A 13,345-nucleotide genomic window follows, 5' to 3' on the forward strand; every position below is an offset into this window, starting at 1 on the left:
TTCAGGTGGGTGTGATCTGGAACTTCACCACTAGATGTCAGAATAAGATCTTTTCTCAGCCATCCACTAAAACACCTGCAACGTCTGCTGAAATTATTCTGTCTATGTGAAACCATGTTGTGGACGTCATTTATAACTGTGTGATGGTACGAGGTTGTTGTACAGTAGAAGGTCCACCCAACAATGGAAGTGACTCACACAACTACTGACTCTCAAGTAAACATATGACCAGCAGGAAAGGCAGTATACACTGAACATGATTAATCACTGCGTGTAGTGAAGTAGCCTTTAACAAAGGTTGATTATTTTTCTTGGGACAAAAGGTCTTTTTGTTTATTTGTCCATGTCTTTATGTCATTAAATAGGTTTTATACTTTATTGCCGGGTTGTTTATAATAATAGGTGATTCTGTCATTTTATCCACTCCCTGATGCAGTAGTATTTCTGTCTGATGAGCAACTTTGTAATAAATAATTATTTTATATAACAAAAAAAATATATTTAAAAAAAATTTAAATCCTGTTTCTAGGACCCATCATGGTTTATGTCAGTTTTATACAACACATGATCAATTGGTTGAAAAGGTTTTACTTTCTCTTTGTTTTCTAAAAACAACTATGCCATAAATATGTAATTTAACCCAGAGAATACGGTGGCTGCGCAATTTCTGTTAAATTGTTTTTAGGCATGCTCAGAGAGGATGTTCAGGAATATTATGATACTTTTATGCTGACAGGTATGTATTGAATTATTTTTTATTTGCAAAACCTTATTAGAAGAACAATAAAATTAGATAATTTTATTAGTTCATTGTTTCTATAGTTACATCATGCTGCTCTTATCTGAGGTGATATGAAACTTGTGTGTTTTTGCATGTGATGGCTATTTTAGAGTGAAGGTGTGGCCAACGCATTTCTCAAGCTGTCCTCGTCCCTTTTTACAAAAGAACAGTGACGCTTGCATCACACCCTGAATCGACGGCATCTTCATTATGCTCATCAGGGAAAGGCGACGCTCTAGACAGTGACCTGCTGAAATGTTGACTCACCTGGATATTACAAAGAACATGAGCTGAGGGATCAAAGTGTGCATGGAATGCGGATGAACAGCAGTCCTTGTAAAAGTTATATTCACAATAAATAGAATGAAATGTGTGAAAATAATCGTGTAATACACATTAATGTTCACCTTTAATTTTGTTTGTCTGCAAATATGAATTTTTCGAAATAATGTTTTTATCATATCTTCTATCTAAATTCAGGAACAAAGGCTTGGTATAAGTGTGCGAATGAAAGAGTGCTGATACGTGCAGGAGACAGCTGATCATTCTGGAATGAAATATGAATATCTTAAGGTGCGTCTGTGGTTTTTTAAAAGGAAAAATGACTCGATCGCCTGTAGATCTTTTTCATCTCTGATGGCTCTCACAGAATGTGGGAATGCGTTGACATGGTATGAAAAGGACCAATGTTTTTGTTGCACCTGCATGCGTAACAGCATGACACCAGGTGCCAGGTTCAGCCTTTGGTGTCACAATGCAGTTAGCGTCATTAGATTTTTTTTTTTAACCGCACAAATACGTCAAAAAGAAAACTGAAATAAAACTGAATGCTAACATGCCTTGTGATGTATTAATAAAATTATAATTGTGGAAATTGTTGATTTATGCCTGACCTGTAGGAGAAAGAGAAAGATAAAAAACAAGGGTATGGGCAGAGGATGCTTCTTAATAACTATATTTGGTTCATTCAAACTTCTGGTTATTGTGACTGATAAAGATAAAGCTTTAACTCAGCTGCTCTTAGAATGTAGTGAGCTGTACCACAAGGGCCTCTATAATTATATTAAGCCTTACAGGTGATTTAAACTACTTATCATTAACATTCCGCAGAATGACTTATTTTTTTTATCATTTAGATAAAAGAGATTAACTGTGTTAACCAATGTTGTGAAAATAGGTTATTAAAGCAGCATATACAAGAAAAAGTCACAATAAATACAAATTAATATAGCCTCATATGCACAGACACACAAAGCACATACTAGATTGCAGATTTATGGTTTTCATCATTGTTTCTTATATATCATGTGAAATAGAAATCAAGTTGTAATCAATGCTCAGGTGTCATTTCCATTCATCCCTGGGGACATATTAAATAACGAAGTACAGACAGAAATTAGAATTTCTTCTAAACGTCAAGAATACATTGTTAAACTTACAAAACAAGGGAGGAGGCCCTGCCAATGTGCCAAAAAGTCGACAGATTGACTGCTGGTATTGTTCATCACTGGGATGGCACAGCCTTAAAAACAAACAAACAAAAAAGGCACGTCAACATTCTTTGAATCTCTTTGAATATATAAAGGTAAGATTAGATGTGGGATGTCACAAAGGGTGGACAGTTTGAAGAACCACAGAGGTGACGTGGACTCCACTGGATAGAATTTATCCTCAACAGAAAAGGAAACTTTTAACTAATTTATTTTCTTTTTTTCACTTTGGGTAAGTAAAATTGTGACTTTTATTCTAACAGAATACATAATTCCAATGGGAAGAAAACCTTTAAAGAATTTCTCCTCAGGGATAAATAAAGGAATTCTGATTATCTTTCACATAATATCTATCGACCGATCTCTTAATCCATGACCAGTATGGAATAAAGACTTGTAGCTATTACAGATCACTTTGTGATTCATCCTAGGTGATGATTTCAAAAACAAAAAGCATCACAGTTATTCTAACAGCTGGTATCAGAGATCAGTTTCACTTTGTAGGGCATGTTTATCAAAATCAGTAACTTAGTGAAGCCACGGAGTAGAACAGTATCTATTAATATAAGAATATAATGGTTAACTAATGCGTTTTGTTGTTAAAGCTGTTATAAGAAACATTAAAAACAGACATTCTAACATACAAAAACCAACAATCATGTCACTCCAATATAAAAACCTGTGAAACATGTTAAAACTATTATGGTGTGTTTTGTTCCTTTAAGATGAAAAGGACGACAGGATGGAAGGACGATTATTGATATCAATTGTAATGCTGCTAACACAAGCAAATGGTGCTACTGCGCAAGCAACAACCACTGCACCAACCACTACTGCAGAACCCACAACCCCTGTGCCAACAACTTCTTCAACAAGTGCTTTTTCAACTGATGCGCCCACAACTTCCGCTCTCACGACTGCAGTCCCAACAACTGATGCTCCCACGACTGCTGCTCCAACAAACACTGCACCCACAACTGTTACACTAACAACTACTGCTCTGACAACCGCTGACCCTACAACGGCTGCACCAACAACCACTGCACCCACGACTGCAGTCCCAACAACTGATGCTCCCACGACTGCTGCGCCAACAACCACTGCACCAACAACTGCTGCACCCACGACTGCAGTCCCAACAACTGATTCTCCCACGACTGCTGCGCCAACACCCACTGTCACCTCAACTGCTGCACCAACAACCACTGCAACCACGTCTGCCACTCCCACGACTGCAGTCCCAACAGCTGATTCTCCCACGACTGCTGCGCCAACAACCACTGCAACAACGACCGCTGCACCAACAACCGCTGCACCCACGACTGCAGTCCCAACAACTGATTCTCCCACGACTGCTGTGCCAACAACCACTGCACCAAGTGCTGCACCCACGACTGCCACTCCCACGACTGCAGTCCCAACAACTGATTCTCCCACAACCACTGTAAGCTCAACTGCTGCACCAACTGCTGCACCCATGACTGCAACTCCCACGACTGCAGTCCCAACAACTGAGTCTCCTACGACCACGGTCAGCTCAACTGCAGCACCAACGACCGCTGTACCAACAACTGCTGCACCCACGACTGCAGTCTCAACAACTGATTCTCCCACGACTGCAGTCCCAACAACTGATTCTCCCACGACTGCTGCGCCAACAACCACTGCACCAACAACTGCTGCACCAACAAGCGCTGCAACTACGACTGCCACTCCCACGACTGCAGTCCCAACAACTGATTCTCCCACAACCACTGTAAGCTCAACTGCTGCACCAACAACTGCTGCACCAACTGCTGCACCCACGACTGCCACTCCCACGACTGCAGTCCCAACAACTGAGTCTCCCACGACCACGGTCAGCTCAACTGCTGCACCAACAACCGCTGTACCAACAACTGCTGCACCCACGACTGCAGTCCCAACAACTGAATCTCCCACGACTGCAGTCCCAACAACTGATTCTCCCACGATTTCTGCGCCAACAACCACTGCACCAACAACTGCTGCACCCACGACTGCAGTCCCAACAACTGAATCTCCCACGACTGCAGTCCCAACAACTGATTCTCCCACGACTGCTGCGCCAACAACCACTGCACCAACAACCGCTGCACCAACAACTGCTGCACCCACGACTGCCACTCCCACGACTGCAGTCCCAACAACTGATTCTCCTACGACTGCTGCGTCAACAACCACTTCACCAACGACCGCTGCACCAACAAGCGCTGCAACCACGACTGCCACTCCCACGACTGCAGTCCCAACAACTGATTCTCCCATGACCACTGTCAGCTCAACTGCTGCACCAACAACTGCTACACCAACAACTGCTGCACCCACAACTGCCACTCCCACGACTGCAGTCCCAACAACTGATTCTCCAACAACCACCGTCAGCTCAACTGCTGCACCAACAACCGCTGCACCAACAACTGCTGCACCCACAACTGCCACTCCCACGACTGCAGTCCCAACAACTGATTCTCCCACGACTGCTGCGCCAACAACCACTGTCACCTCAACTGCTGCACCAACAACCACTGCAACCACGTCTGCCACCCCCACGACTGCAGTCCCAACAACTGATTCTCCCACGACTGCTGCGCCAACAACCACTTCACCAACAACCGCTGCACCAACAAACACTGCAACCACGACTGCCACTCCCACGACTGCAGTCCCAACAACTGATTCTCCCATGACCACTGTCAGCTCAACTGCTGCGCCAACAACCGCTGCACCAACAACTGCTGCACCCACAACCGCAGTCCCAACCACTGATTCTCCCACGACTGCTGCGCCAACAACCACTGCACCAAGTGCTGCACCCACGACTGCCACTCCCACGACTGCAGTCCCAACAACTGAGTCTCCCACGACCACTGTCAGCTCAACTGCTGCACCAACCACAGTGCCAACAACTGCTGCACCCACAACTGCAGTCCCAACAACTGATTCTCCAACAACCACCGTCAGCTCAACTGCTGCACCAACAACCGCTGCACCAACAAGCGCTGCAACTACGACTGCCACTCCCACGACTGCAGTCCCAACAACTGATTCTCCCACAACCACTGTAAGCTCAACTGCTGCACCAACAACTGCTGCACCAACTGCTGCACCCACGACTGCAACTCCCACGACTGCAGTCCCAACAACTGAGTCTCCCACGACCACGGTCAGCTCAACTGCAGCACCAACAACCGCTGTACCAACAACTGCTGCACCCACGACTGCAGTCCCAACAACTGATTCTCCCACGACTGCAGTCCCAACAACTGATTCTCCCACGACTACTGCGCCAACAACCACTGCACCAACAACCGCTGCACCAACAACCGCTGCACCAACAACTGCTGCACCCACGACTGCCACTCCCACGACTGCAGTCCCAACAACTGATTCTCCTACGACTGCTGCGCCAACAACCGCTGCACCAACAACTGCTGCACCAACAACTGCTGCACCCACGACTGCCACTCCCACGACTGCAGTCCCAACAACTGATTCTCCCACGACTGCTGCGCCAACAACCACTGTCACCTCAACTGCTGCACCAACAACAGCTGCAACCACAACTGCCACTCCCACGACTGCAGTCCCAACAACTGATTCTCCCACGACCACTGTCAGCTCAACTGCTGCACCAACAACTGCTGCACCCATGACTGCAGTCCCAACAACTGATTCTCCCACGACTGCTGCGCCAACAACCACTGCACCAAGTGCTGCACCCACGACTGCCACTCCCACGACTGCAGTCCCAACAACTGAGTCTCCCACGACCACTGTCAGCTCAACTGCTGCACCAACCGCTGTGCCAACAACTGCTGCACCCACGACTGCCACTCCCACGACTGCAGTCCCAACAACTGATTCTCCTACGACTGCTGCGCCAACAACCACTTCACCAACAACCGCTGCACCAACAAGCGCTGCAACCACGACTGCCACTCCCACGACTGCAGTCCCAACAACTGATTCTCCCATGACCACTGTCAGCTCAACTGCTGCACCAACAACTGCTACACCAACAACTGCAGTCCCAACAACTGATTCTCCAACAACCACCGTCAGCTCAACTGCTGCACCAACAACCGCTGCACCAACAACTGCTGCACCCACAACTGCCACTCCCACGACTGCAGTCCCAACAACTGATTCTCCCACGACTGCTGCACCAACAACCACTGCAACCACGTCTGCCACCCCCACGACTGCAGTCCCAACAACTGATTCTCCCACGACTGCTGCGCCAACAACCACTTCACCAACAACCGCTGCACCAACAAACACTGCAACCACGACTGCCACTCCCACGACTGCAGTCCCAACAACTGATTCTCCCATGACCACTGTCAGCTCAACTGCTGCACCAACAACCGCTGCACCAACAACTGCTGCACCCACAACCGCAGTCCCAACCACTGATTCTCCCACGACTGCTGCGCCAACAACCACTGCACCAAGTGCTGCACCCACGACTGCCACTCCCACGACTGCAGTCCCAACAACTGAGTCTCCCACGACCACTGTCAGCTCAACTGCTGCACCAACCACAGTGCCAACAACTGCTGCACCCACAACTGCAGTCCCAACAACTGATTCTCCAACAACCACCGTCAGCTCAACTGCTGCACCAACAACCGCTGCACCAACAAGCGCTGCAACTACGACTGCCACTCCCACGACTGCAGTCCCAACAACTGATTCTCCCACAACCACTGTAAGCTCAACTGCTGCACCAACAACTGCTGCACCAACTGCTGCACCCACGACTGCAACTCCCACGACTGCAGTCCCAACAACTGAGTCTCCCACGACCACGGTCAGCTCAACTGCAGCACCAACAACCGCTGTACCAACAACTGCTGCACCCACGACTGCAGTCCCAACAACTGATTCTCCCACGACTGCAGTCCCAACAACTGATTCTCCCACGACTACTGCGCCAACAACCACTGCACCAACAACCGCTGCACCAACAACCGCTGCACCAACAACCGCTGCACCAACAACTGCTGCACCCACGACTGCCACTCCCACGACTGCAGTCCCAACAACTGATTCTCCTACGACTGCTGCGCCAACAACCGCTGCACCAACAACTGCTGCACCCACGACTGCCACTCCCACGACTGCAGTCCCAACAACTGATTCTCCCACGACTGCTGCGCCAACAACCACTGTCACCTCAACTGCTGCACCAACAACAGCTGCAACCACAACTGCCACTCCCACGACTGCAGTCCCAACAACTGATTCTCCCACGACCACTGTCAGCTCAACTGCTGCACCAACAACTGCTGCACCCACGACTGCAGTCCCAACAACTGATTCTCCCACGACTGCTGCGCCAACAACCACTGCACCAAGTGCTGCACCCACGACTGCCACTCCCACGACTGCAGTCCCAACAACTGAGTCTCCCACGACCACTGTCAGCTCAACTGCTGCACCAACCGCTGTGCCAACAACTGCTGCACCCACGACTGCCACTCCCACGACTGCAGTCCCAACAACTGATTCTCCTACGACTGCTGCGCCAACAACCACTTCACCAACAACCGCTGCACCAACAAGCGCTGCAACCACGACTGCCACTCCCACGACTGCAGTCCCAACAACTGATTCTCCCATGACCACTGTCAGCTCAACTGCTGCACCAACAACTGCTACACCAACAACTGCTGCACCCACAACTGCAGTCCCAACAACTGATTCTCCAACAACCACCGTCAGCTCAACTGCTGCACCAACAACCGCTGCACCAACAACTGCTGCACCCACAACTGCCACTCCCACGACTGCAGTCCCAACAACTGATTCTCCCACGACTGCTGCGCCAACAACCACTGCACCAAGTGCTGCACCCACGACTGCCACTCCCACGACTGCAGTCCCAACAACTGAGTCTCCCACGACCACTGTCAGCTCAACTGCTGCACCAACCGCTGTGCCAACAACTACTGCACCCACGACTGCAGTCCCAACAACTGATTCTCCCACGACTGCTGCACCAACAACCGCTGCACCAACAACTGCTGCACCCACGACTGCCACTCCCACGACTGCAGTCCCAACAACTGATTCTCCTACGACTGCTGCGCCAACAACCGCTGCACCAACTGCTGCACCCACGACTGCCCCTCCCACGACTGCAGTCCCAACAACTGAGTCTCCCACAACCACTGTAAGCTCAACTGCTGCACCAACAACTGCTGCACCAACAACTGCTGCACCCACGACTGCCACTCCCACGACTGCAGTCCCAACAACTGAGTCTCCCACGACTGCTGCACCAACAACCGCTGCACCAACAACTGCTGCACCCACGACTGCCACTCCCACGACTGCAGTCCCAACAACTGATTCTCCTACGACTGCTGCGCCAACAACCGCTGCACCAACTGCTGCACCCACGACTGCCCCTCCCACGACTGCAGTCCCAACAACTGAGTCTCCCACAACCACTGTAAGCTCAACTGCTGCACCAACAACTGCTGCACCAACAACTGCTGCACCCACGACTGCCACTCCCACGACTGCAGTCCCAACAACTGAGTCTCCCACGACTGCTGCGCCAACAACCACTGTCACCTCAACTGCTGCACCAACAACAGCTGCAACCACAACTGCCACTCCCACGACTGCAGTCCCAACAACTGATTCTCCCACGACCACTGTCAGCTCAACTGCTGCACCAACAACTGCTGCACCCACGACTGCAGTCCCAACAACTGATTCTCCCACGACTGCTGCGCCAACAACCACTGCACCAAGTGCTGCACCCACGACTGCCACTCCCACGACTGCAGTCCCAACAACTGAGTCTCCCACGACCACTGTCAGCTCAACTGCTGCACCAACCGCTGTGCCAACAACTACTGCACCCACGACTGCAGTCCCAACAACTGATTCTCCCACGACTGCTGCACCAACAACCGCTGCACCAACAACTGCTGCACCCACGACTGCCACTCCCACAACTGCAGTCCCAACAACTGATTCTCCCACGACTGCTGCGCCAACAACCACTGCACCAACAAGCGCTGCAACTACGACTGCCACTCCCACGACTGCAGTCCCAACAACTGATTCTCCCACAACCACTGTAAGCTCAACTGCTGCACAAACAACTGCTGCACCAACTGCTGCACCCACGACTGCCACTCCCACGACTGCAGTCCCAACAACCGAGTCTCCCACGACCACGGTCAGCTCAACTGCTGCACCAACAATCGCTGTACCAACAACTGCTGCACCCACGACTGCAGTCCAAACAACTGAATCTCCCACGACTGCAGTCCCAACAACTGATTCTCCCACGACTGCTGCGCCAACAACCACTGCACCAACAACCGCTGCACCAACAACTGCTGCACCCACGACTGCCACTCCCACGACTGCAGTCCCAACAACTGATTCTCCCATGACCACTGTCAGCTCAACTGCTGCACCAACAACTGCTACTCCAACAACTGCTGCACCCACAACTGCAGTCCCAACAACTGATTCTCCAACAACCACCGTCAGCTCAACTGCTGCACCCACAACTGCCACTCCCACGACTGCAGTCCCAACAACTGATTCTCCCACGACTGCTGCGCCAACAACCACTGTCACCTCAACTGCTGCACCAACAACCACTGCAACCACGTCTGCCACCCCCACGACTGCAGTCCCAACAACTGATTCTCCCACGACTGCTGCGCCAACAACCACTTCACCAACAACCGCTGCACCAACAAGCACTGCAACCACGATTGCCACTCCCACGACTGCAGTCCCAACAACTGATTCTCCCATGACCACTGTCAGCTCAACTGCTGCGCCAACAACCACTGCACCAACAAGCACTGCACCAACAAGCGCTGCAACCACGACTGCAGTCCCAACAACTGATTCTCCCACAACCACTGTAAGCTCAACTGCTGCACAAACAACTGCTGCACCAACTGCTGCACCCACGACTGCCACTCCCACGACTGCAGTCCCAACAACCGAGTCTCCCACGACCACGGTCAGCTCAACTGCTGCACCAACAACCGCTGTACCAACAACTGCTGCACCCACGACTGCAGTCCAAACAACTGAATCTCCCACGACTGCAGTCCCAACAACTGATTCTCCCACGACTGCTGCGCCAACAACCACTGCACCAACAACCGCTGCACCAACAACTGCTGCACCCACGACTGCCACTCCCACGACTGCAGTCCCAACAACTGATTCTCCCATGACCACTGTCAGCTCAACTGCTGCACCAACAACTGCTACTCCAACAACTGCTGCACCCACAACTGCAGTCCCAACAACTGATTCTCCAACAACCACCGTCAGCTCAACTGCTGCACCCACAACTGCCACTCCCACGACTGCAGTCCCAACAACTGATTCTCCCACGACTGCTGCGCCAACAACCACTGTCACCTCAACTGCTGCACCAACAACCACTGCAACCACGTCTGCCACCCCCACGACTGCAGTCCCAACAACTGATTCTCCCACGACTGCTGCGCCAACAACCACTTCACCAACAACCGCTGCACCAACAAGCACTGCAACCACGATTGCCACTCCCACGACTGCAGTCCCAACAACTGATTCTCCCATGACCACTGTCAGCTCAACTGCTGCGCCAACAACCACTGCACCAACAAGCGCTGCAACCACGACTGCAGTCCCAACAACTGATTCTCCCACAACCACTGTAAGCTCAACTGCTGCACCAACAACCGCTGCACCAACTGCTGCACCCACGACTGCCACTCCCACGACTGCAGTCCCAACAACTGAGTCTCCCACGACCACTGTCAGCTCAACTGCTGCACCAACAACCGCTGTACCAACAACTGCTGCACCCACGACTGCGGTCCCAACAACTGATTCTCTCACAACTGCTGCGCCAACAACCACTGCACCAACAACCGCTGCACCAACAACCGCTGCACCAACAACTGCTGCACCCACGACTGCCACTCCCACGACTGCAGTCCCAACAACTGATTCTCCTATGACTGCTGCGCCAACAACCGCTGCACCAACAACCGCTGCACCAACAACTGCTGCACCCACGACTGCCACTCCCACGACTACAGTCCCAACAACTGATTCTCCCACAACTGCTGCGCCAACAACCACTGTCACCTCAACTGCTGCACCAACAACAGCTGCAACCACGACTGCCACTCTCACGACTGCAGTCCCAACAACTGATTCTCCCATGACCACTGTCAGCTCAACTGCTGCACCAACAACCGCTGTACCAACAACTGCTGCACCCACGACTGCAGTCCCAATAACTGATTCTCCCACGACTGCTGCGCCAACAACCACTGCACCAACAACCGCTGCACCAACAACTGCTGCACCCACAACTGCCACTCCCACGACTACAGTCCCAATAACTGAGTCTCCCACGACCACTGTCAGCTTAACTGCTGCACCAACAACCACTGTACCAACAACTGCTGCACCCACGACTGCAGTCCCAATAACTGATTCTCCCACGACTGCTGCGCCAACAACCACTGCACCAACACCCGCTGCACCAACAACCGCTGCACCGACAACTGCTGCACCCACGACTGCAGTCCCAACAACTGATGCTCCCACGACTGCTGCGCCAACAACCACTGTCACCTCAACTGCTGCACCAACAACCACTGCACCCACAACTGCTGCACCAACAACTGCTGCACCCACGACTGCAGTCCCAACAACTGATGCTCCCACAACTGCTGCGCCAACAACCACTGTCACCTCAACTGCTGCACCAACAACCACTGCACCCACAACTGCTGCACCAACAACTGCTGCACCCACGACTGCAGTCCCAACAACTGATGCTCCCACAACTGCTGCGCCAACAACCACTGTCACCTCAACTGCTGCACCAACAACCACTGCACCCACAACTGCTGCACCCACGACTGCCACTCCGACTGCAGTCCCAACAACTGATGCTCCCACGACTGCTGCGCCAACAACCACTGCCACCTCAACTGCTGCACCAACAACCGCTGCACCCACAACTGCTTCACCCACCACTACTGCTCCACCAACTGCTACTTCAAGTGCAGAACCCACAACCACTGTGCCGACTGCTGCTCCCTCAACCACTGCACCAACAACCGCTGCAACAACAACTGCTCCACCCACGACTGCAGTCCCAACAACTGATGCTCCCACGACTGCTGCGCCAACAACCACTGTCACCTCAACTGCTGCACCAACAACCGCTGCACTCACAACTGCTGCACCCACAACTGCTGCACCCAACACTACTGCTCCACCAACTGCTACTTCAAGTGCAGCACCCACAACCGCTGCACCAACAACTGCTGTACCCACGACTGCAGTCCCAACAACTGATGCTCCCACAACCGCTACACCAACAACCAATGCACCAACAACCGCTGCACCAACCACTGCTGCACCCACGACTGCAGTCCCAACAACTGATGCTCCCACAACTGCTGCGCCAACAACCACTGTCACCTCAACTGCTGCACCAACAACCACTGCACCCACAACTGCTGCACCCACGACTGCCACTCCGACTGCAGTCCCAACAACTGATGCTCCCACGACTGCTGCGCCAACAACCACTGCCACCTCAACTGCTGCACCAACAACCGCTGCACCCACAACTGCTTCACCCACCACTACTGCTCCACCAACTGCTACTTCAAGTGCAGAACCCACAACCACTGTGCCGACTGCTGCTCCCTCAACCACTGCACCAACAACCGCTGCAACAACAACTGCTCCACCCACGACTGCAGTCCCAACAACTGATGCTCCCACGACTGCTGCGCCAACAACCACTGTCACCTCAACTGCTGCACCAACAACCGCTGCACTCACAACTGCTGCACCCACAACTGCTGCACCCAACACTACTGCTCCACCAACTGCTACTTCAAGTGCAGCACCCACAACCGCTGCACCAACAACTGCTGTACCCACGACTGCAGTCCCAACAACTGATGCTCCCACAACCGCTACACCAACAACCAATGCACCAACAACCGCTGCACCAACCACTGCTGCACCCACGACT

General features: G+C 51.7%; 1 protein-coding gene across 1 annotated transcript; it reads left to right on the forward strand.

Moving 5' to 3' along the window:
* Nucleotides 1-7,960: 7,960 nt before the first annotated feature.
* LOC114451203 (mucin-2-like) lies at nt 7,961-13,080 on the forward strand (the record flags this gene model as incomplete). The annotated part of the gene is made up of 4 exons (XM_028429779.1): nt 7,961-8,041; nt 9,731-11,119; nt 11,540-12,625; nt 12,976-13,080. Coding segments are annotated over 4 exons (2,661 nt in total), but the record flags the coding sequence as incomplete, so codon positions are not given.
* Nucleotides 13,081-13,345: the final 265 nt, after the last annotated feature.

The sequence above is a fragment of the Parambassis ranga genome, chromosome 18, assembly GCF_900634625.1.
Source record: "Parambassis ranga chromosome 18, fParRan2.1, whole genome shotgun sequence".
NCBI classification, from domain to species: Eukaryota; Metazoa; Chordata; class Actinopteri; family Ambassidae; genus Parambassis; species Parambassis ranga.